This window comes from Furipterus horrens, unplaced genomic scaffold, assembly GCF_987537825.1.
Source record: "Furipterus horrens unplaced genomic scaffold, mFurHor1.1.pri manual_scaffold_11, whole genome shotgun sequence".
Lineage (NCBI taxonomy): Eukaryota > Metazoa > Chordata > Mammalia > Chiroptera > Furipteridae > Furipterus > Furipterus horrens.
The window spans coordinates 46,131,107-46,155,734 of NW_028327181.1; the positions used below are offsets into that span (position 1 = coordinate 46,131,107).

The window sequence follows — 24,628 nt, forward strand, 5'->3', positions numbered from 1 at the left end:
GAGACTCACCTTGCCCTTGCAGAAACGCGCAGACTGGAGGGAAGGGGAGTGGGAGCACAGCACCGTGGGGCTGAACTGGGCCTTGTGGGGTAAGGAGGGCTGGAGGGTGAGTGGAGAAGAGGCCCGAGTCCCAGGCAGGGAGACAGGAAGAGCCCAGGCCCAGCGCTCTGCAGCCCCGCTCACGGCACCCAGGGCACGGGAGAGGCCCGGCAGCTAGGGTGTGGTGGAGGCCCTGTCTCTAGGCTGAAAGGCATGGGGGCCTGCTGGGTGGCTGGGGCAGCTGTCCAGGAAGTGAGATTTAAGGTGGTGGCAGGGGTGATAAAGAGGGAGGGGAACACTTCTAGGACAACCCCTAGGTCCTCTGACTTGGACGAGCTGGTGGGACATCTGTTAAGACAGAGGAACACCTTTGCAGCAAAGAGTGGTGCACAGATGGCAGGGGAGGAGAGCCGGACGCAGCAGCAGAGAGGAGGCAGCATGGCCAGCAAGGGTGAGGAGCAGAGTGGCCTCTGGGGCACAGTCCTTGCATCCCCAAGGGGCCCTGCCAGCGCCTCCTGAGAAGGGGAGGGATGGGAACATGGGTGGTGGTCTGCATGGAGCCCATTTCCCTGCTTCTGCACCTATGAGCTCCTGTGTCCCAGAAAGGAGGGTGTCGGTCCTATTCTTCAAGCTGCTCAGGCTACTCAGAAACATGTTAGCAAATCAGGAAAATGAAATTACCACAATGGTTTTGGGTCCGGTGCTGGCATGGCCAGGGCTAAAACACAAGAGACCACGTGCTGGCCTGGAGTGCCGAAAGCATAGCTCAACTTGACCTCCTCCTCTACCTCACACCCCTACCAGCACACCCCAGTCGGAGGCGGCCCACAGCCCACGACTCATCACTCCTGCTTTTCCCTGCTGTTCTCCAAGAGTAGGGGCATGGCTTCTGAGCTCTCTGCATTGCTGGCCCCTTATGCCTCGACTATCCCTGTGCCCAAGACCTGCTCACACTCGTCACGGGGCCCTCTGACTCCTCTCACTGCCAGGGGTCGGTGTTCCTGCCGTCTGATCTCATCAATCCCCACCTTCTCTCCCAGGCCTCACCTCCCGCCTCCAGCACACTTGTGGCTGGCTGCCTGTCTAATGTTTGCAGAGAGCCCATCGCAGCCAGAACTCCAGAGGCTCTGCTCCTTTTGTGAAGCCACCTCTGTTGCCCACCTTCCACACAAGGCTTGCCATGTGCTGGTGCACAGGGCCTCTCCCCTCACCTGGCCAGAACCATGGTCCCTGTGTGCTTCCTCCGCAGTGCCCTGCAGCCAGCTCTTCTTTTCCTGCCCACCACCACTGTGCCTATCTGGCCTCCTGCCTCTCTTCACCTCCTTTAACCTCCTGCAAGTCTTGCTGGATGTGTCTTACTAATGCACAACTACCTCGCTCCTTTCAGTACATTCCAGTGTATTCTACAACCTCAGAATAAGACTGACTTCTGACTCAGGACTCAGCTCTCATGATGCTGCCCCTGACTGGCTTCTGCACTCACCTCCCTTGTAGGTGCCACTAGGTTTGGTGGCGGGGCTAGGGACATAGCATTCACTCCTCTACCCTTGCCTCTTAAGATCACAAAGCTCCCTAGTGACCCAGGCCAACACCCTTCCTGCACTGAGAACAACCTCTCCTGACCTAGATCCCTCAGTCCATGGGACTCATGGAAAAGCATCAGAACTTGGGATAAGCTCCCGCTTCAGGGCAAAGTGAAAAGGGTCAGACGGTCAGTGAGAGCAAACTGCATGGTTCAGACCCTAGAATAATGAAGTTATTACTCACTGCTTACTTGCTGACTTAAGTGACAAGTTACCGCTTACTTCAGGATACCCTGCCCAGGACAGCCTGCTCTTCAAGATGGGGAGGGGAGAGTGAGGGAGCAGGACTCAGCATGGAGCCTACCAGGAGACCCACGCCTAGCTCACTGAGCACGTCTGTTCCTCCTGCAGGGGGACCAGGGCCAGAGGGGGCCAAGACCCTAAGATCCACCAACTCATGCCCTATCCCTCACGCCAGGCCATTTGTGCAACTCTCAACTGTGACTTGGCACCCCACAGGGAGGACATGCCATGACCAGCAGCCTGGTGGACTGGCGGCTGGATTTCTCCCTCTAATGAACACAATGGCCTTTGGGTGTGAACCTCACTTTCCTCTAAGTCTGGTTAATGTGAGTCAGTCTCAATGTGATGTGCCTGATCTACTGAGTCTAGTGATACAACTAAGTTTCTGTGCTCAAAGATTTGCAGGTAAGACCCTATTAAAGGTGACCCCACTGGAGTTATAGCCTCCATAAGAAACCAGGTCCCGGGGCCAGCCCCTGCCGTGGCAGCTCTGTCTGCTAGGCTGCTCTCCACCTACCATGTACTTACAAGGCTCTTGTGAGCAAAGAATTAGCTTCGCACAAAGAGAGGTATGGTCTTTGCTCAGCTTCTGAGAAGTCACCTCTGAACCTTTGCAACTCAGGGTCAGGGCTGGCTACACCATAAAGACCAGCCAAAAAGTGAGAGGGCTGGGGCTTCGGCCATGCAAAAATGAGCTGACCTCTGAGGGCGTTCAGCCACATGGACATGACTATCAATCATGACAGTTATGAAATCTCCATAAACACTCAGGACACCGGACCAGGGTGAGCTTCCTGGGTGGGCAGCTCTGTGTGTGACCACACTGCAACACCGGAGGGGACCATGTCCCTGAGGACACGGAAGGCCAGGAGCTCTTCCTTTGGTGGCTCTGATTGGCATCCTTCTCTAAAATGAAACCACAGCTGTGTTCTTTCAGTCATCCTGGCTCATTCTCGAGCCTAAGGATGGTCTGGGGTGTCCCTGAACTTGCCGTTGGTGCTGCAGTGAGAGCAGATATTGCAGTCAGACAACTGTGTTCTAACCTTGAGCCTGGCTGACTCCGGGTGGCCCTTGAGCCACTGACTTTAATGAAATGCCAATAAGAATGGTCTTATTTATCAAACCAGATTATTTCTTTTGAGGGCAAGGGCAATGACTTGCTTGTCTGAGTCGTTCAAGACTTCATGAATTTTCAAACTCATGATTGGAAGAAAAAAGTAAAGAATAAGTGAAAAAAAACCTAATGCTCTGAGATTTAAATAATTAACATTTTCATTTTTATTTCCTATACCTCACACATCCTTCCAACTGTCCCGAACACAAGGATTAAAAAAAAAAAAAAAAAAAAGAACCTTTACTAACAAAAAGCTTCTAAATAGTCTTGAAAGATGCTAATGCCCAACTTTTGCTCAGATCACAGACTGGGAGTAGGGGCCAGGTGCCACAGGACTGAGGACGGAACAGGAAAAGGTGCCACACTGATGGGAAAGAGAGCCTGCTGACCAAGCATGTGAGTCAGCCTTGCCCACCAGTGCGCAAACCAGGACATCAGGTGCTCAAAGACACACCGCGGCTGGAACAGCCTGTGTCCACCACCTCTGCACCCAAAAGGCCTCACCCCTGGACTCACATGTATCTGAAAGCCGTAATTCCTCTGGACTGGGTGCTCTGTGACATCGTAACACGTGGACAAGCCAATTTCTCCATCCAAGGCAGCCGCCTGCAGAGGAGTGAGAAGAGCTTAGAGATTCAGAAATAAAAGCTAACACTAAACAAACACGTGTGCACAAGCAACTCTGAGGGCGGGCCTTGTCCAGTGAGCACACGCTCTCACGAGGGGCAAGGATGCCGCGGCCCCCCCTTCCCTGGGGATCCTACCGAAGGTGCCCGTGCTGACAGTTCTCCAGCGTGCCTGTGTCAGAACTTCTTTACTAAAGCTCTTAAAAACCGAGGACCCCAGAGAGTTTTTAAGTGAGCTTTACCTATTGATAGTTGCTATATTAGAAATTAAACTGAAAAAATTTAAACATATCTATTCATTTAAGAATATAAATAAGCCCATTTTATTTTTAATACAAATATTTAAAAAATCTGTGATAATAGTAATACTGTTTTGAATTTTTGCATATCTCTAATGTCTGGCTTCTCATGTCTGTTTTTGCATTCATTCTGATGGATATAGTTTTGGCTGAAATATATGAAGACAGTCTGGCCTTACACAAAAGTGGAGTTGAAAAGGGGAGACATATTTTAATAATTTCAGACAACTGTGGTTATTTTTTGATATGTGGTAGTTATCTTAAAGGTTAACTACAAAGTGGAATCTGAAATCGTATCAAGGAGCTTTCTGTACTCAGTTACATTAAAATCCACAGTGTTACCCTGCCCTTTTTGAATGGACCTTTTACTCATGCACGACTGTGTAACATTCTGTATTGGTATTTTGGAAGATAGTGAGTTATACACGTCCTACTGTTGACACATCTCATTATATGAGATCAAACACTGCATTTGTTAGTATCACCACCTATTTGGTCAGGAGACTCTGAAATAAACAAAAGCTGTCAAGTTCATGATGGTGAATACAAGTTTTCCAAAGTTCCAATTCTTGCTTGAAAGCTCATCTTGCACCACTGGCAACAAATCCTGTCCGTTGTTTTCCTGAAAGGAATAGGCTCACTTGGCTCATTTTTAAGATGTCTGCTAACCACCCAAACCAAATGAACAGCATGTCTGCTAGCTGTCCTTTAAGCGAAGAGGGTGCTCCGCAGGAGACACTGCTGGCCGGCGGGTGGTGCCAACAGAGGGCACGGGGCTGCCCCATGAGACAGACCTGGTACTTGGTGAGCGACAACAGTGATGTGTGCTTACTGCCCATTTCGAATCACAAGAGCATTAAAAAGATGGGTCTTCAAGGATAGAGACTTAGTAAAATCAGTAACTTTCTTAACACTGTGAGTGTGTGGCAGTGAAGACCACCAGCTGCTGCAGCCTGCGACTGGGCGAAGGCACCAACAGCCTCGCCCACCACTGCTTCTGCCGTCAGTGCACACGTGAAATCAACCAAAAAAGAAAACAGCATCTTAGTTTTAGAGCAATAGTGTTGGGCATCCCAGCCCTCCTACGTGTCTCCAGGGACACTCTGAGGACTGCTGGTTTATACAAGTGGCAGTCACACAAAAGTGCTCCACTAAACACTTACACATGCTCTGTGTCCCAATATTAGGCACACCAGGGGCCTGCCGCCCTCCCTGGTCTCGCCATTAAAAACTTATTTCTTTTAGGTTCAGGGTATGTAAATATATATGACCAGCATCCTAATGATAGATATTTAGGTTCTTTTCAACTTCCTATTACAAAAATACAGAATGACTGATCTTGGACATAGATCTTTTTCTATATGTGGAATATATATGAAAGATTCCTGGAGTGGCACTACAAGGGAAAGATTAGAAATACACTTGCTAAATTGCTCCCCCCCAAAAAACAAACAAAAAAAAAAATCAACTTTTTTGTAAGTGAGGAAAAAAGTTCCTTCTGGTTGGTCCTTCAACTACAGAATCAAGACTGTCAACTGGGCCAACCAAATTCATCTGCCACGGTCTATCCTGGTCCAAAAGAGAAGGGATAAAGAAGATTTTAGTTTAGTTCTTCAAAAGACTCAGTCCACCACAAAATCTCTCCGTAGGAAAAATAAAACAGCTCATCCTGGGTTTTAAAATAAGACATCTTTCAGTGTTTTTCAAAGAACAGAGAAAAAAGTCATTCAAACCCACTAAACCCACATGCCTAAAGCAGGGCCTCAGAAGACCCCCACATTCCAGGCAGGAACCAGTCAAGAGAATGTCAAAAGCTGGTTGCATTATGCTCAGACTTCCCACCAGATCTGGACTGGGAAACCAAAGATGGCAATGCGGACATCCATCAAAACCCAAGAGAAGCAGGGGTGCCTGGGGGGCCTTGAGCTCCCAGGTGCTACCTGAACCCCTTCAGCTGTCTCCCCAATGGGAAAACAAAACCAAGACACTCACCTCCTCAGCCACTGAATCCCTATAGTATCTCAGGCTTTGATCAGCAAGGACAAACCAGTGTTTCTTCCACTAAAATGTAAAGGAAAAGACATTCTCAACTATTATGCAGCACACTTACTGCCCCAAGGGGACCCATGCTAGAGTCCTAGGGGCACCTCCCAGAGCACACATAAAGCAAGGGGCAGGCGGCCCCTCCCACAAGTGACAGAGGACTCTGTGGAGGCCCCAGGCAGCCATGCGTGCATCTCAGGGCACTTGCTAAGAGACCTGGCTCCCCAGTGACAAGGCAGACAGGAGAGCCGGGCTGGACCACAGGCTACACGCTCTTCATAACCCACAGTGGTGTGGCTGGGAGTCCTCAATTTCAACTCCAGAAGCTGCGGACAGGGGGCTGGTCTGAAAGGTGTCTGTGAAAACAGTCTCTTCATCCTAAGGGGACCTCTGTGAGCTATAGCCACTGGCTGGTTAACCAGAGGGGTGTGTCCACCTGCAGCCCGCAGGCACAAACCAACCAGCCAGATTACCACGTCTACACTGTGAGTAGCAAGAAAGGAGACTTGAGTCTTCAGGCAAGGCCCAGAGGATTAATACAGAGAGAGGAGAAGAGGATGCTTCCGCAGAGCCGCTCAGGAAGCAGGTGTAGGAGAATGGGCAGGCAGCATTTAGAGGCCTCTTGATATGACCCAGTAGGCCTCTCCTCACGCCTCCTGAGAAGTCTAGCATTCTAGCCCCAACTAGGGTCAAGGTGGAGCGGGCAGGTCTAACTGTAAATGTCTCTTCTTGCTTGAGTCTGATGGCAAGAATGTACCATAATAGCTCTCCCAGGACTGTGGGTGAGCTGGTGTCTCTGACGGCCTTGCCGCCTCAGCTGCTGTCTACTTGGCTGCCTTGTGTGTGAACACAAGCCAACCCTACCACCAGAGGCTTTCTCTGTCCCTGGGAAAGATCAGTAGGTAGGGAACTAGTGTTGGAGAATGTCCCCACAGCCTAAGGCCAAGGTCACTGCTGGGTACAGGAGAGCAACCCATCACACTGGCAGTAGGCAGGCCTGGCAAAGCCTTTCCAAAAGCCCCACCACCCCTACTGCAGAAATGGGGGCTGTGACCCTCCACTTTTCTGAGGAGATGGGGCGCTTGGCCACAGTCCTTGTCCATGAGACCAGGGGGGTGTGCCAGAGGAGGGGGGACAGAGCTAGTGCTCACAGACCAGCCAGGGATAAGGCCAGCTCAGCCTCGCAACTACTCCCCAGTCCCTCAGAAACCACAGAAGCTCTGCACACTAACCTGGCCATCCTCGTACTGCTTGGTCAGCCAGCCTTTCTTGAAATTCAGCAGGTCAGGCTGAGAAAAGAAAGAAAGAACAGTTTAGAGGAAAACACTGATATCCCAGTCATGGGCAAAGGGTGACTAACAGAGCAGACATTTCTGTCTAGATGAGGTGGGCACCTGGAAAAGGAGTTTCTTCACCTACCAGACAAGCCTGCACGGCCCCCCTTGCCCCAGTAGGTGCTGCCTGCTGCCCCTCCACAGGCACGCACACCTTTGAGGAAGAAGATGCCAGGATGGGCAGGCTCTGTGAAGGAGAGAGCGCAGCCTCATAGCCCTGTGAGCAGCGGGGCTGCCTGGTGCTCTGAGAAAGGCCCTGGCTCCGTCTGCCTGGGCGGCAGAGAAGAATGGCTCAGACAGAGAGTTACTGAGTGCCGTGTGCAAAGGGCAAGGTCTGCAGTGACAGCTGAAAGGAGAACTCAGAAGTTCTTGCAGAAGCCACAGAAGACTGAGAGAGAAAGACAGAGAACAGAAGACCAAGGAGCAAGAGACCAGGTCTGGACTTCAGCGAGACACTGCAGCAACTCTGCCAAGACCCTTAGGCCACTTATCTGTGCCAGGATGAATTTCAGCCTCCAGTTCCCTATGAGGAGCAAAACCAGAACAGCAGACAAGAAAGCGGGGGGCGCAGGCCCGCTGGCAGGGCCTGAATGGGGTGCTAGCCCTGCCAGTCCATCCTGCCCCTGTGCTGTTCACATACCCATGAGGATCGCCCACAGCCCACCTGGGCCCTGCTTATGTTTTATGTCTGGGTGCCCGTAAGGCTGGTGCCTCAGAGAGACATGGATCATCCTTCCTGTCACCCACAGCCATCTTGACCAGAAATATAGGCTGTGACATCTCTCTGTAGTCCAAGGACTGGGAGGGAGTTAGAACAGATGTGCAGTGACGGACCAATGACCAGCAATACCTGTTCTGGGAGCTTCTGCTTCAAACCCTTGAGCAAAACTCAGAACTCAAGGAAAAATCAACCTTCCTCCAGGGAAGAAACTTCCTGTCCTTGCCCCACAGTGTCGATGCAATCTTGTTGGTGGCTCCACACCCCCACACCTCAGGAGGGGAGAGGCAGCACCAGCCCTGGGCCCCTCAGAAGGCTAAGAACAAACGCAGAGAGGAGCCCCACGTCACCAGCCCAGGAGTAGCTGTCTTTCGTCCCCTGGGCCTCTGGCCTGTCGCTGCTGGTGGGAGTGATGGCACCACCTAGACTTGCTCTGACCACTCCCCACCTGCACCCCGACTGCTGTAGCTCCAATGGCCAGGAGCAAGGGCCTCTTCTCCCTCTGCGGTAAAACCACATGAACAGAACAAGTGCTCCCAGCAAGAGGGGGCTCCTGCCTTCAAAACGTCATGGAAACAAACACCCCATGTAAGAAGAACAGGGGTTCTCTGCTTTGGCCCTGACCTCTGGAGGCAGGAGTCTATAGACTTGGCCAGGTGGCCTCCACTGGGACCTTCAAGCTCAGAGGCCCACAGAGCCCAGGAAAGGGAAAGAAACAGAGCAGCTGCTTCCCACACACAGACACGAGGGTCGTGCACAGAGGGAACAGCCAGCACAGATGCATGGACAGGAGCAGACAGTGACCTCAGGTGACAGCAGCAACAGCAGCAGCAGCAGCGTCTCCAGGCCTTGGTGCCTGAGCGCCTGGGCTCACCGTCAGGGAGGGCTCCATGGACCTCCTGTCCAGTGACTTGGCTCTTCGGTGTGGAGACAGGGGGGAGGCTGAGGCGTCCGGGAGTGGAGCTGTGGGGGCTTCACTGGGGAGGTCCTGTGGCAGAGAGTAGCCGCCAGTCAGTATTAAGCATCAGCCTGGACAGGGAACAAGGAGTCCGGCAGCCAGGGCTGTGGGAGGATCAGAACCGTAGGGACGTCGCCCCCAAGTGAGTGCTGTTTTTGCCGGGGCAGAGGACAAGAGCCTGCGACAGGCCTTCCCTCCTAGCGCCTCTGCTTTGCTCGAGCAGTGGCTTCTGCGCTGCCCTGGCTGTGGGAGCAGCTTTGTCTTGCAGATACACCAGCCACCGTCACTCTCCGGGCCCCGCCCCGCCCCTTGCTTCTTGGAGTCACGGACAGCTGGATGGACCGAAGAGCCTGAGTTATGTGGCTGCATGCAGAGTGGCAGGGCACCTCAGGAGCCCAGAGAGAATCTGGGGAGGAAGAGGAAGGTGAGCCACAGCAAGGCCACAAGAAGGGGGTGGAGGAGGACTGGACGTGGAGTTGGCCTCATGGAGTAGAGAAGGGAGGGCTACGGCTGCCACTTGAAGAAAAAGGAAGAAAGCTGTTTGGCCTTGTGGCCAGGCCGCCTCAGAGAGAAAGAGAGAGGCTCTAGTACCACCCAGGGTCTACAGACTGTTAGAACAGCCTTGATCAGAGACGAATGCATCAAGTCCTGACAAGAAGATGCGGAAGACAGGCTTTCCCTGAAGCAGCTCCCTAACGGGAGGAGACACAGCCCGACAGCTGTGAGAGGGGAGTGCGACGCCCAGCAGAAGTGGGCCTAGCTGTGCGCTGGGGGCCGCGGGGGGCACGCGGGGCCGTGTGCTGACGTGCTGCCCCCCAGTCTCCCCCAAGGCACTGCTTGGGCCTCAGTGCTCACCCTCTTCCTGGGGAATGCCCTCTTCTCACTACGGCCCTGGCGAGTGTCGCTTGATGGTGAGGGTCCAGCTGGTAAGTTGGTTTCCATGTGCTCCGCCTTCTCAATGTCCAAGGCTTCAAATTTCTCAATTACCTGGGACCTTCTGCAAGAGAGGACAGGAGGCTGCTGGGGGGAGATAGGGTCACCCCACAGACTGCGGCGGGCTTGGTCTCAAGTTGCAGAGGGGCTCCTTCAAGTCAGCACCCCCACGGCTGGCCCGGCCCAGCATTGCCTGGGCCTCTACTCCTGTTGGGTGTGTGGGCTGTGAGCACAGCACACTAGGCCAACTCCCCTGGGACACCTCTCCCTGAGCTCCCTCCCCCACCGCAAAGGCTGTAGCTGTGCAGGAGAGGGCAGCAGCTCCTAGGCAAGGGCTTCCCTGGCCCTCTGCCTCCCCCCTCGACACTGGACATCTCTGAACGGTCTGTCATGTTGACACACTCAGCAATCACACAGCTTATCAGCGGGCATCCTCTCCTGAGCCACAGATATGATCAGAAGGCAACCACCACCTTGGAGGGGACAGCCCCGTCCTCATCGAACTCCTAGCAGGTCATGATGCAGCCCCCACCCCAGGGCATCCAAAATTTAGCAAGAAAAAGGCCCATGAATTAACATTGTTTCTGCCAACAGTAAAAAAGAATCAAAAACCAAATTAAAACAAAACAAAGCAAGTTGATTTCGTGTGAAAGGGCCGGCGGCATCATCACGCCATCTATGGCTGGAGACGGAGCTGAGATGGGAGCGAAGCAGGCGGAGGAAGGGCGAGTAACGTCACACAGCGACACAGCAGGAGAAGGTGAAGAGGGGCAAGACCTGAAAGAAAATAAGGCTGGAAAATAAATAAACAGGAAAGGACTGCTTTTTAAAATCAAATAATGATAAATCAAAATTATCCAAAGAATTAAAGAAACAAAACTTGAGGTGAACCCTGAGGAAGGGAGACTATCCTTGTCCCTGAATCACAAGGAGTCTGCACAGTGGGTGTGGGCAGAGAGGCCGGTGGGGCACAGTGGGGGACTGGATCTTGACTAGAGGCCTGTCCTCCCACAGGGACACCCATGAAAGTGCCCTGAAGGTGCCACTTGGGGAGGGTTTTGCATTCTGGACAAGTGGTAGACCGTCGAGGGGAAGGGAGTGGAAGGTTTCTGAGCCCAGAAGACTAAAATCTATGAGGAAGAAGAGAGAAAGCAGCCTCAAAACCTGAGACCCGCCCCCCCCCCCCAATGCCAGGCCAGCTTTTTCTCAGGGAGGGTTGCCATTAAAAATGAATCTCTCAGTGTTTCTTTCTCTGGGAAGGCTTAATACCAAGGCCAGAACTCTGGCACCTGCATGCTCTGCTCCTCCCCGTGTTCCCATAAGAAGAGCGGGAGCCCCAGTGCTTCTGCGGAGTCTCCTCCAGGAACAGCATCTGCTCTCAGGCCAGCCTGCCAGAACCAGCAGTGCACGGTGGCTGAGGGAGGGCAGCAGGAGAGGGCATGCGTCTGAGCTCAGGAAGCTAAGGCAGAACCAGGAGTTCCTGGGCAACAGGAAGCTCTTGCAGTGCTCAGCCCAGTCGGGCAGGTGATGCGTCCCCCATGCCCGACCTTCCGGGTGAGGTTTAGAAAAGATTCCAGGCCCACTCCCAGGCCTCAGGGCCACCACTTGCTGAATGACAGCCCCTCTAACTGAGGCCAGGGCCTAGAGAGCCCCAGGAAGGCCGTGAGGAACAGCACCTGGCTGAGTCACACATGAATGGCATGCTACAGAACTGCAGGGCTACAAAGAGAGGAGTCAGAGGAGAGCAGAGGAGAGCGGCACTTGCTGCAACCTCTCCCTTGGATGGGCTCTGAGGAAGTCAGCCATGTTTCCTTTGCACAATGGGAAGTTTTTAGCTCGGTTCCCTTGAAGGACTATACACATGACCACACACGCCCCTCTGAGCCAGCTGACAGCACAGAAACGAGGCGCCACACCTCTGCTCGAAACCCCTCCAGGTGTCCAGCCCGGGGGGTGGGTAGGACCCCATGGGAGCAGGCCCTGGTATCAGTCAACAAGGGCCATGGCCTCCTCGTGCTTGTTCAGCATCAACTCACCACGCAAGAAATATTTTAAAGGCTCTGAAGCAAGTCTGAAGAGCAGAGCTGACCAGCCCACACAGGAGTGCTCAGGGTCAAGGCTTTTTGGGAAACCAACTCATCATCCTCCAGCCTGGCTGCTGGGCAGGCTGGCCGGGCTCAGCGGCCACTCTGGGCAGCTGTGGCCAACGACCCGCTCGTGTGGCATTCTGCTCTACTCAGCCAGGAGACAGGACTCCGATCAAGTACAGGCCAGCTACTCGGGACCAGAAGGTAGGTCTTAGGAAGTGACAGCAGCCAGCCAGATGTCGTCAGGGTCAGTAAGAAAGTGGCACTGCAGTGTTAGAATGCAAAGCTGTTTGAGTCCCAGGGGTGCCAACACCACGTGAAAAACCATGGTGGCAAAGAGCATGCGGAAAGCAAAGCCCCAGAGATGCTGCCAACCCCAGGCCACTAGCCGAGAATGAGTCCAAAGCCAAGCAGGTGTGCTGAATGTTAATTCTCTGGTCTGCCACTAAACCAGGGCACCGCTGCCCACACAGGAGGCTCCCAACACACAGCCTGTTCGCAGGGCAGCACGAAGCCTCTCCAACCCTGGTCACTGGCCTCCTAAATCTCTGGCAAGTCCCTTTTCTTATATATTTCCTTGACCTCTTAAAGGACAGCCTTGGCCTACTTCCCGTCATGTCATGGGAGCAGGACCTTTCCAGTTAAGGGTCCAACTAGAAGTGTGTCCTACTGCCACTGCTCTGAGCTGTTCCCATGAGGAGTCACCCCGCTTCGGAGCCCCTATCTCTGCATCTACACACTGGGGGCACTAATGTAGGTACCTCATCAGGTAACTAATAAGATGGGAAGCAGGCAACTGCTTGGTGGGGTACCTCCCAGGCAACAAACTTCCCTCTTCCTGTCTCTCAGAATTGGGAACATCCTGTTTTCTTCTCTTTTCAAGACCAACAACTCTGGGAGTCTTTTCTTTATCCTGGAGGTTAACCCATAGGTCCACAGGTTCTTTCTACCTGAGGCATGTAGAAGAGTGGGTAGGAGTTAAAAAGAGAAGGGAGCACATGAGAGAGGCACCCTATTCCTGGCCAGCCACTTGAGGGGAGCCCACTGCCACCCTGGCTTGTCCCCACAGCATGCCCCTACTCTGAGTTTTACTTAGGCTTTGGTGAAGTAGGGAGGACACTCTGTGAACACTTCTGGAATTTAGGTCTGAAACTCCTTTGGGAACCTAATGAAAACTATGGAGTTCTTCCCCTGGGGAAAAAATGCACATATAAGTTTTCGAATGGCTTAGAGGGGTCCGTGATCTCCCAACAGCCTCCCAGTCATCTGGCGGAGAACCTCACTGCCAGGCAAACAAGGAGAGAAACAAAAGTCTCCACTTACAGACTCAGGGTAGAAGCTCTTATGGGACGGGGCACTTGGCCACTCTGGTCCAGATATGGGCTTGGAGGCCTCAGAGATGGAACCAAGTTCCTTCCCCAGCTCTCCAGGAAGTGTAGGGCCAGTGGGGCAAGGGGAGGGCAGACAGAGCCCTCCTCTTCTCAGACTACAGTCAAGGTCCACAACTCCGCCCCTGGCCCTTGTCCTAGGCCCATCGTCCAAACTCCTTCTCTCCCCAGGAAACTGTGGCTCTGCTGAGTCTCCCCGATTTCACATTTCAGCCAAACCTGGACAAAGAGTGATGCTGCCAGGCACCCAGGAGCCTCCCAGGCTGCCTCGTGCCTTCCTGTGGGAGCAAGTGCTCGAGGGAAGAACTATGCTGCCACCACGTCTCCCTGGGCATAGCTACCTCCCCTGCATCTCCTTCCATGCTCTTTACCTGCACCTGGAACTGGTAATGGCAATGAGAGCTTCTCCTATCATCTGCAACACTGGGGTCTTCCTGCCTCCACTGTCTCCTCAAAGAGTAGAACTGGGCCGTGAGGAAAAAGATCCAGCCATACAAGGCCCAGGTAGCTGAGAACCTGCCCAGAGACCCGTAAGGTCCCAGGGCTAAAATGCACTCATAGGGAACAGCTGGCCCAGGCCTAAGCTTCTAGGTACTCAGAGATCCCACGTTCCGACCACCAGAAGCTGAGTTCTGGAACCAAAGTCTAGAGTCAGGAGGAAAAGGTTCCGCACATGCTCTGAACAGAAAAGGAGAACAAGTGGACTCCCCAAGGAAGGCTTAAGAAATGTGTGTTTGGTGGTGGTGGGGTGGTTGAGGAGGAGGAAGGGAGAGAAGAAGTGTAAGGGAGCATGTGAGAGTAAGAGTATGTAATAGAATACATGAGTGTGCGAGCCTGTACTGAGTACAGGGAGAAGAGACCACGGGAGAGCATGCAGGAAAGACCGTGTGTCAGGGCGGGGATAAAGACTGTGTGCCTGTGTGTGCACACGGGTGCACGGGCAGTCAGCCCTCTAATCCTCTCCTTACCTCCGCTCGTTGCCAAACAGACGGGCCACCTCTTCCCTGCCAGGGCTCCGGGCCCGAGTGCTACGCTCCAGCCGCCTTCTCTCCACCTGGAAGGCTTCTCGGTGGCTGATCCTGATGGCCTTAGGGACGTCGGCCAGGGCGGCATACTGCCTGCTGGCTTTAAAGGCAAAGGTGCACCCCAGTCTCTCTGCTCCCCGCCCCCCAGTGCTGCCGGAGTCCATGTGAGCGGGGGGCCGGCTGGCCACATCCAGAGAGCTGAGGTAGCTGCTGTAGACCATTCGACAGGGCGGTCGAGGACCTGGGGAAGGAAGGGAATGACCAAGCTCCTGGGAGGGCGGTCCGGGGCCACTATACCTGTTGTTGGGGGTGCTGGGGCTGGGAGGGGAGACCGGCTGGGGCAGCTGCTGCTCCTCGGCCTTCAAGTCCTGCTTGGTCTTCTCCAGGGAAAAGTAGCCGCTTTCCACCCGGACTTTGCGGCCACAGTCCATGCGGTCACTGCTCATGATGCTCTCCTCTGGGGGAAGGAGGGGAGGTAGGAGACACTCTCAGCCTGCTGCCACCTTAGGTTTCTGGAGATGTCTTTAAAAGTCCACACAGATCCAAACAAGGGCCTTCTTTCTACCTTCATCTCCAAAGGTCAGTGTGGTTCCCCAAGGGCAGACAGGGGATGGGAATCAATCTCTTTCCCACTGTGCCCCACCCACTTCCCCCCTAGCCTGGCTGCCTCTTGGCCAGACTATCAGGGAGGTCCTACACTTCCAGCGTGGGGGCTTGAATAAAAGAGTAGGATCCCCCCTCCAACAACTACTTCTTACCAAGTATCAGGGAGGAACCAACTAGCCATTAAGTCTTTTAGTAAATTTTGGGGAGGGAAGGGACAGAGAACATTTACAGAAACATTTTACAGAATGCATTTTAGACACAGATGGGTGTGTGCTACCAAATGAGGACTGATGCCACTTATGCCCAGAGAGAGTGCAAAACACATTTTGGCCTGAATGCGCTGGGTCAGTCCCAATTGTCCACTTGTCTTCAATGATCTGGACCAAGTACAAAGAGGAAAAGTCAGCCTTTGTCTTTCAGAACCTTCAATGGCGTGGACAAGGGAAGGAGGCAGAGACGGCTGCTCTGCCTCTGCTCAGGCCACTCCAACGTGCTTGGTGGAGAAAGCACGGTGATGCCAACTGCTCCCTCCCCGGCACCCCTGCCCCACTGCACCCAGAGGCCTGGTGGGACAGGCAGTGAGGAAGAGGAGGAGACTCCCCTAACTACTGCTGCTCTCAGGACACAGTGCACTCTCTTAGGGTAAACTTGGCCATGAAGACAAAGCAGCCACAATGAAGAGGAAACAGAGGCCTCCTAGTACACAGATCTCATTACAGAGCATTTTGACCCTCACAACACCTGCCTGGGACTTAACTGAGCAGGGGCTGTCCTCCTTCACCGATGGGACTCAAGAGTTAGAAGGGTCAAGACCGGAGCCCAGGGATCCCAGCCCGGGGCTGATGGGTACTGAAGGTGAGAAAGCCTGAGGCGTGCGGCTCACAACTGAGAGGTGCAGGCCCCAAGTGGGCCCCAGTGCCAGCTCTGCAGGGACGGAGGCCTGGTCCAGCACAGCGAGGACAGGTACTGGGGCAGGCGGGCACTTGAGCCAACCTGGCCAACACTTACCATCTTTGCCCTCCAGCCCAGGTTCCCTCAGTGTGCTGGTCGCAGGAGGCTGGCTCTGGCTGGGACTCTGAGCTGGACTCAGGCTGCTCCCATCTGGCTGGTCCTTGGCCCTCATTTCCTCTTGCCAGAGTGTAGACTTGGTGGTGGGGACTTTCTCGGCACTGGGGATGCTGCTGCTGGTGGTAGTGACGGCCATCTTGGCTGGCCCTGGCTCCTGGGGGAGAGAGCAGTGTCTGTTCAGGCATAAGACCAGAGAGTCCGAGCTGGTGCACAGGTCTTGAGTGCCTGGGTGTGTGGCTATCAGGGGACAAGAAGATAAAGTACACAATGTCAGGATCCAGAATTCCCAGAAGGGAAGGCTCAGAAAAGAGAGATGTCTTGGTCAGGGCAGAAGCTCCTTCTGGATGGTAATGTGGCCTTTTCTCCTCTGCAGCTCCAGTGAGCACCCCCAAAGTGCTCAGTCCCATGGGCTGCAGGCCAGGCTTGGCAAATGCATAGAGCAAAGGCTTAGTTTCTGCTCAACACCAAACTCATGCAAGTTCTCCCTGCCCACAAAACCAGACAGAGCCCAGAGCAGTGGGCCAGGCACTAAAGACAAGATCCCAAGTGGCTAGTTCAGAGCCTGTCATTCCTAGACTTCCAGTGCTTAGGATATGGGTAAAGGGAGCTGAGACGGGGAGAGGAAAGAATACACCATTGAGACAGGCCCACTGGGGTGAATGGAAAGCATGTGTTCACATAGCATCCACACTAGGGCCAGCCCCTGGCCTCACCTGTTCTTTATTTTTGGTCCTAGGACACTAAAATGAAACACCTGGGATACCATGTGAAGGAAAGAGTCACCAGATGCAAACCAAACATACCACTCCACTCTGTACTCCTCCCTCCACTGAACAAGCTCAAAGAGACTACGTACAGCCCAGATGGGAACTGTTTTGACCCCTTCTCTCCAGGTCAGCAGCAGTGCTGCTCCACAGGGAAGCATCTGTGCAGGAGGCACTCAGACACAGGGAGTCCAGTCCCAGAGGATGCAGAGAACCTTCCCTCAATGCTGCAAACAAGAGCCCAGGCAAGGGTGGGGCCAGGATCACCAGCTGCCCTGCAGCGCCAGCTCACACCCTGGCACGAGGTCCTGGGTGCCAGCTGCCAGGGGGGTTAGATGGCTTTGGGACCTCTCAAAAGCGAGGTCCATCTTAACTATCTTCCCCAAAACATGAGGGATAATGTACAAATGCCCACCCTTCCACTCCCATCCTGGGGGCCAAGTCTCATTCTTACAAACCTACTTTAACCCCTCTGGGACTTGCGGTCCTTGGGAGGACTACAGATGATTAACACAGGTTACGTGTATGCACATGCACACCCAGTATAACTACCAGTAGGCTCCTGATTAACAGCTACTGGCACCACTATGCTGGGCTCTGGCGTGGCACTACCAATGTCCAGTGCACACCAACCCGCTTCCCAGGGAAGAGAGAAAGCCTGCATAGCCAATATGGGAAAAAGTGAGGCTCCAAGCATTTTTCAGTCCCAGGTGCCCATAGGAACAGGAGAGAGGCCCAGGATGGTGGTGGTGGTGGGGGTTTGCCTTGGATGGACCTCTTTGAAGACCCACTGAGAAACCCAGGTACCATGTGTCCCAATGTGAGAAGATGAGCATTTTTCCAGGTCAAAGCTTTCCTTAGCTTTGCAAGGATGCCAGACCTCGCAGGATGGATAAAGCTAGGATGACTCTGCCCTGTGATTCAGGACACACACAACCTCCCACTGCATGAAAACCACCAACACACCCAATTCCCAGGCTGGAGATTCCCAAGAGCTTTGACCCCCCCAAAAGAAGTGGACTTCTTAGAGGAAAACAGTGACGATTTCTATGTTTCCTGAGGGCTCCAACAGAACCACTGACCTAAGGAGACCCAACTCCAGGGCCACCTGTCCCTCCAGTCAGCATACTGCCCTCACTCCATGCCATGCCACCTCCCAACAACCCAGGGCCTTCTGCTCAAAGGCCAGACATCAGAGGCTGGGCCAGCTCTAATGGGTTCAGGGTGGAGCTGGATTCTTCCTGCAGAGCTTGGGGTCATGTGAAAACCACTGTTGGTGACTCGGTCCTCTCTGTGGAGGGAATGCTAGACCACAGCAGCAAAGGTGGCCGCAAAGGGCCAAAGAGTAAGGAGCAAGTGGCTGTGCCTATGAGACACATGGCCCTGGCTGCTGGCACCCTCAGCCCCACCCTGCAGGTAAAGTGCTCATGGCACACACACACCCCTCTTTGATGCTAGGGGTGGCCCTAGCACTGGGGAGGGGTGAGACAGTAGGGAACCCCAAGAGGAAAAATCCCTGGCTTGAGATCCAAGAGGCTATGACTGGGAATTTGGCAAATACATGCACCAAACAGCTTGTAGACCCACCTCTGGCCCTGGGCCTCCCATCTTGTGCAGGGCTGATAGCAGCCGCAGGTCTCTGCCCAAGCTCCCCATTTCTGGAGGACTCTTCCAGGGAATGAGAGTTCTGAATGGTGGCCAAGGTCCACGGGGAGTTCTTTTTCTGTCCTGTGGTAGCCCTGCTTTCTCTTGCCTCTAGCCGAGTGAGCAGCAACAGAGCCACACTGACTTCCAGTGGAGGATGGGTCACAAGGGGAAGCCTGGTCTCTGGGTAGTGCCGCTTTTCCTTTCCAGAGCAAACGTGTGGAGAGTAAGACTATACATGAGCAAGGCCTGGGATGCATGGCACCCGCCTCTGCTCCCCACACTGGCACCGCTGTGGCAAAGAGGGGGCTGGGGTTCATGTGGACCCACATCCTGGCTGCTTGTACAAGAGGAGTGGAAGCACTAGGTTTTCTAGGGGCTAGTCTGTGGGTGGCTGGGACAGTTGCATTGCTCAAGACTGTCAGCACTATAATGGTCAGTGCTGTTTATCTGGCTGCTCAGAAAGGGTTTTCATAGCAGACAGCAAAAACCAAAAAGGGTAAGAAGGTAGGCCACAGCCAAGGGGGCCTCTATATCCTTTGTGTACTAAGCAGATCCTCCTCTTTGAGGGGTATTTCATAGAAAGCCTTGCTTTCTACTTCCTGGGCGGGAAAACTGAGCAGGGACCCGATGGAAAGAAGGGTTCTGACCTGGGGTAGGGTAGAGTAGTAGGCTTCCAAGTAGAAAACAAGATGCCTAAGACGCAGAGGTGATGGGCTGAGTGCTAGACCAGGAGGGATGTTTCTCACGGAGGCAGGACGAAGGACTAAAAGCCTGGGCAGCTAGGGAGATAAAAGGAGCCAGCCTCCCAGAGCTCTGCTTGCTAAAGCAAGCCCCGCCGACCTGCACACCTGACTAGGGAGACACGTGGCCCCTGGCCTCCCAGCACTGGAATTTCGGGGGAGGACAGTAAAACCTCCATCCTCCCTACCCTGGTCATACGAGTTGATTATCATTCCTTCTCTAGGTATCTCGGCACCAGGAAAAGTAGGGAAAGTCTTTCCTCCTGGAGTGAACAGGGCTGAGTAAGAAACATTTTCCAGGAACCCATGCCTCCCAGGCCCCAGGCTTCGAAGGCTCTGGTCAAGGCAAGCCTTTTCCCCCCTCCTGCCTTGGGCTCTGCTGGGACCCTCTGCCCTGGCTGAGAGGCTGTCTACCCTCCCTGCAGCCTGATCCTCATCCTCCCTTAAGGCCGGCTTGGGCCTCTCTCTCTGATGTTCTCAGCAAATCACTTGGTGCCTGTACTCTTTGTGGCCCCTACTTCCAATTGCCTGAGACACTCTTCTTGAGCTCTCCGTCTGAGTTGCCAGAGGGCAGAGTACAGCAGAGCAATGCTTCCAGCTCCCCATTGGTTTGATCTGAAACTACCCCAGGCAATGGAGAAAGGGGCCAGGTGTGTGGTCCTGGGTTCTTGCCTGCCCCCCCGCCCCTCTCGCTGCCTCCTTATCTGGGACACCAGAACTCCTTCAGCCCCAGGCTGTGGAGGGAAAACCTGCCCAGAGGTCCCCCAACTCTCCTCCAGAGAAGCCCACATCACGCCACAGGACTGCCTTCTAGGGGCATGGTCCCTGATGCAAGTTCAGCTTCCAGAAACCAGTGGCCTCAAATGGGAGCAAGGCGCAGAATGAAGAAACCCTAGGAGGGGCTGAGTGGAGGAGGCTGGGACCTCAGGAACCCCAGGCTCTGACAGACCCTCAGGAGACGGGGTAACTTCCCCACTCTTTGGATCACATGGCTCTTGCTACCGACTGAAAAGGTGAAGCTTCGCAGTATTTGTGGGGAGAGGACAGCTAGGGAGCAGGAGCACAGCCAAAGTCCCTGGGCTGGGCTTAGTGTGTCTTCTGCACATGTAGTTGTTCTACCTGGAGACAGGAGTTCTACTCCAGCAGTTTCCAAGGCAGTACTTTGGAAATGCCACGGAACCCTAAACACGTCTCCTGCCTGGAATTGTCTTCTCTGAAACCAGGAAGCTTTCAGAAATTTGCGTGTGTATCTGCTGTTCCCCAGCAGTGCTTCCTTTCATTTTCACAGTATGCGTCTAACAGATTTCAACAGGCCCATTTTGTAGATCAGTTCACTCAGGTTCAGAAAAATTAATTTGCTACACCAGGGCCCGTGAATGTGAGGAGCATGGCAGAACCCCCTCTGGTACTCTGAGCCCCCAAAGATGAGATGAAAAGGAAAGAACAGGAAAGCAGTCCGAACTGGTAGGACCACCCCATCCACCTCCACTCTGGTCACATGGATGTTGGGGGAGGGGCACAAAAATCAAGGCTATTGCCAGTTTTTTTCCATTTATGGTCAATGCCAGAGTAAGAGTAGGGTCCCCTGAGAATCCCACTTTGCCAGGACACTCTAGGACCTCCCTGCCCAGCCCCCTTTCCAGCCTGCTGTCTTCAAGGTCATCTCTGTGGGGAAAGCGGAACTGAGCTGAGGCATAGGAGGAATGTGTGTGTGAGCAAGCAGTCCATCTCAGCATGCTCTCCGCTCCCCTGCTGCAGGCAGGATGACAGCCAGGAGAAGGGACATGTGCTATGCTACTGCTGCTCACCTACCTCCTGGCTGGAAACCTCCTGGAGAAGCCCTCGAGCACGCTAGCTGACCACTCACCCTGTGCCGTAACGGGTCCTTCCCTGTGGCTCAGGTAGGAGCATGCCGATTGTAGCCCAGGAACCATCAAGGAAGAAGGAGGACAGGCTGGCTGATGACTGCCTCAGCCCTGACCTGACCCCTTCCTCCACCGCCCGCCCCCCGCTTTCAGCTGGATCCTCAAGCCTTGTGACCTCCCAGTGCTCTCACTTCTCCCCAGCTTCACCACAGGGAAGCCACCTGGCAAGCCCATCACCTACCTGTGGCGTGGGCGGCTCCACTTTCCGCTTCTTCTTCTGGTTCTGTTTGTTGGTCCTGGGATAGACCACGAGCATCTCTAACCACCTGGGGGGAAAGAGAAGAGAGTAGGTGAGACCCCTGCTCTCAGGGATCAGGGATCAGGGCCCTGCCTTGTTGCGTGGTCCAAGCACCAGGCCTTATGCTTCACCCAGTGGCCAGGCCTCTGAGCGCCTGGAAAGGGCTGTGCACCAGCCCAGTGCAGAACCTGGTACCGCCAGGGCAGGAAGTGCAGCCCAGGGCAGGCACGGACTATGCCGCACGAGCCCAGGCTCAGATGCCGACCCCACGATGACAACCGATGACAACCGTGTGAGCGGGAGAGTCCTACTGCTGGCTCCGCCCAGGTGGAGAGGCAGGGCTGACCACTGGTGCAGAGTGCAGGGCATGCCACTGTTTCTACCACTGTCCCTGTCTTCAGGGCTTAGACTCAACTCTGCAACCGCCTTCCAGAATGGAGTTGTTTAGCACGTAGTTGGGTTGCAACTGGGGGCCATTTATGTCTCTCAAAGCAGGAAACAAGGAGTCTTGCAACCGAAGTTCCCCACAGCTGGTACCTTCAGGGGCTGAGAGAGCAGCTGACCTCCTCCCAGACTTATTTACTCACCTCTGGGCCGCACCTATATAATGGGGAACGCCCCCCCCAAACCCAGAATTATCTTCTGGAGGGCGGCCCCTTGTAGCACAGGCTTCCCTCACTAGGTCAGTGTTCCAGGAACCCCTCTGTGTCAGTGCACCAGCTGGCATTGTTGTGAGAGGCTGCGTTCAGCTTCAGTGAATTAGTTTTGAAGACTCTTTCAACCCACTTGCCCATTTCATGATGGGTGATTGACAGTGCACCTGCCTACACCGCGCTGGGTGTTCAGCAGTTTTAACCAAAAACGGCATGACCCCTGTGCCTCTCCGACTCTGTTCACCCGATCTTGCCCTGAGTCACTTTCTTTTGTTTCCTCAGATGAAAAAGTTCCTTAAAGGGAAACATTTTGCCAATGTGGAAGAGGTGAAACAAAAGAAGGCAGAAGCACTAAAAGACATCAAAATTGTCAAGTTCAAAACCTGTTTTGAACAGTGGAAAAAAAATGTCTCAACAGGTGTATGGCATCAAATGGAGAGGACTTTCAAGGTGACCAAAGTTTAAGCACGTAAGAATAAATACACTATTTTTCATAAATTTCATTTTTTGGGGGGTTCCCCCTCATAAAGTGAGGGCACTGGGCACCTCAGCTATGCTGAATCCTGGCAGAGCTACCCAGAGACACTGCTCAGGCACACTCAGGCTGAAGAGCCCACTGCAGACCAGCATCAGGACAGGCAGCAGGGTTGCAGAGGAGCAGAGGGCTTTGATCTCGATCTGCTGTCCTCTAGCCACAACCTGTGTGTCTCCCGGCCCCTGAGCTGCGGGCATCATCTCTGAAACCAGGACCTACATTAGGCCCGATATGACCATGACTTGCTTCGTTGGAGGTCTGTAACATTTGGGAAGGCTGGAGGAAGGGGGATAGGAGGAGCGGAGGTCAAGAGATGTCCTGGTGGTAAAGAATGGCCCCAGGGCTCTCTCCAGAGGGGATGGTACCACAGAAAACATTGGTCCACTTCTTCCCAGAATACTAGGGTCCATGTTAGGTCTGCTGCCAACCTGTGACCAGGGCCAGGCTGTGGGGCTGAGCAGCAATGTGAGGCAGAGTCTGCACTGGCAGCACCCTGGCTGGAGGCTGCTGTGACCACCAGCACCCCAAGCTGGGATAGAGAGAAGGGCTGGTGTCTTTAGTGCTCAGAGGTACTTCTCTAATCTGGGGTGGAGGAAGGCCTGGCCTATAGCCTTCAGGACAGCCTCAGAAGGGTGTGCTGGCCATGTAGCTGATAGCTGGGGGTCAGGAAAGCGGGGCTTGAGTGCAGGGATTCACAGGATCTGAGCTGAGGGGCTACCCTCAGCGCAACCCAGATTTATTCCTCTGAAAGCCTTCTTGGCCTTGTCTGCCTCCTTCTCTGCCTTAAAGGTTGAGTGGGAGTCATCAAGACCCAGTGCCTGTACTCTGGCCACATACACTCACTGAGCATGCACTAGGCCATCCAGAGCCGGCAGCAGAAGCCCCAGGAACAGGGGCTCCCGGGAGGCAGATGCTGCAAGGGCTCCGGAGCATGAGCTCAGTCCCGCTGGACTATCGGCTACCTGAAAACCTGGGCCCTCCTGTCACCTCTTAGGGTCTCCCTAAGCCTCATGAGGTATGCTCAGGGGAATGGGATGACCAGAGACTTTCTCTTCTTCCCATTTGGACAAAAAGGCCAGCATGTGCAGCAGCCTGGGAGTGGCTCCTGTGCATGGGCCCTGGGCACAATGACTGTGATGTGGCCTCCACGGTCAAAGGCCCACCCCTGGCTGAGGAAGCAGATATGCACACAGACAACCTCCATCTCCTGTAAGAGCTAGCGGATGGAGCCATGCACCTCACAACGGAGGGCTTCCTGGACCGGTGAACACTCAGGCCAACTTCCCGGACGTCGAAGGGTTATTTCAGACTGAGGGCACAGAGGTGGGGGGCAGCTGAGGAATGTACAGTGACAAGCACCCCAGTGCTTAGGGTAGTGGGAGTGAGGCTGGAGGACTGGGAAGGGGCCCCAGGGCAGCCAAGGAACTTGGACTTGACCCCCAGGTGATGGGGTTTTAGGCAGGAGAGAGGAAAGATTACAGTGCTTTGGGGACTGAGCCCCTTGTGGTCGAGTGACAGAAGGTTAGGGCGCAGCGAGAACAGCAGAGGGAAACCGGCGAGAGGCTTACGGTAGACGCGGCAGCCCCAGAACCAGGGCAGTGCCAGCAGAGGAGCGTCTCTGGATCAGCAGGACCCTGGGGGTTAGCCTTGGTGAGTGTGTGGACACAGATAAAGTAAAGGCAATGGTGGTGAAGCCAGTTTCTGATGTGGTGACTGGGCACACAGTGGCATCCTGAGTGGGGAGAGGGGACTCACAAGAGCAGACATACTTAGGGAAGACAGTGATGGCAATGCTGCTCAATTGTGCCTGAAAGACCTAGTCCAGGGACCTGCTGGGGGCAGGGAGCACCACCTCCCAAAATGCTCAGGGCAGACTCACCCGCTGATGATCTCCTTGGTTTCTGCCCGGATGAAATGCTCCTTCTCGGGTGTCAGAATGCACAGGGAGAACTTCTGGCCTGTCCGGCCCTCTCCATCCACCACATCTGTACACTGGTTCATGTTGATGGTGCCCTGAGGGAGGGTTGTGGGCTGCAAGGAGATGAGGCAGGGACACTCAGAG

General features: G+C 54.2%; 1 protein-coding gene across 3 annotated transcripts in view; it reads right to left on the reverse strand.

Moving 5' to 3' along the window:
- Positions 1-24,628, reverse strand: part of MPRIP (myosin phosphatase Rho interacting protein) — a 163,365-nt gene that overhangs the window by 45,436 nt on the left and 93,301 nt on the right. For 2 of the 3 annotated variants that reach the window (XM_090291045.1, XM_090291046.1), the window contains exons 4-12: positions 24,446-24,597; positions 21,322-21,406; positions 16,005-16,218; positions 14,688-14,847; positions 9,813-9,954; positions 8,874-8,987; positions 7,180-7,236; positions 5,897-5,965; positions 3,496-3,585 (exon numbers count right to left, since the gene is read on the reverse strand). In XM_090291045.1, coding sequence (XP_090147171.1) covers positions 3,496-3,585; positions 5,897-5,965; positions 7,180-7,236; positions 8,874-8,987; positions 9,813-9,954; positions 14,688-14,847; positions 16,005-16,218; positions 21,322-21,406; positions 24,446-24,597 — 1,083 coding nt within the window. Of the gene's footprint in view, positions 1-3,495; positions 3,586-5,896; positions 5,966-7,179; positions 7,237-8,873; positions 8,988-9,812; positions 9,955-14,333; positions 14,848-16,004; positions 16,219-21,321; positions 21,407-24,445; positions 24,598-24,628 lie in introns of all 3 variants that reach the window. The other variant, XM_090291048.1, reaches the window with a different exon arrangement.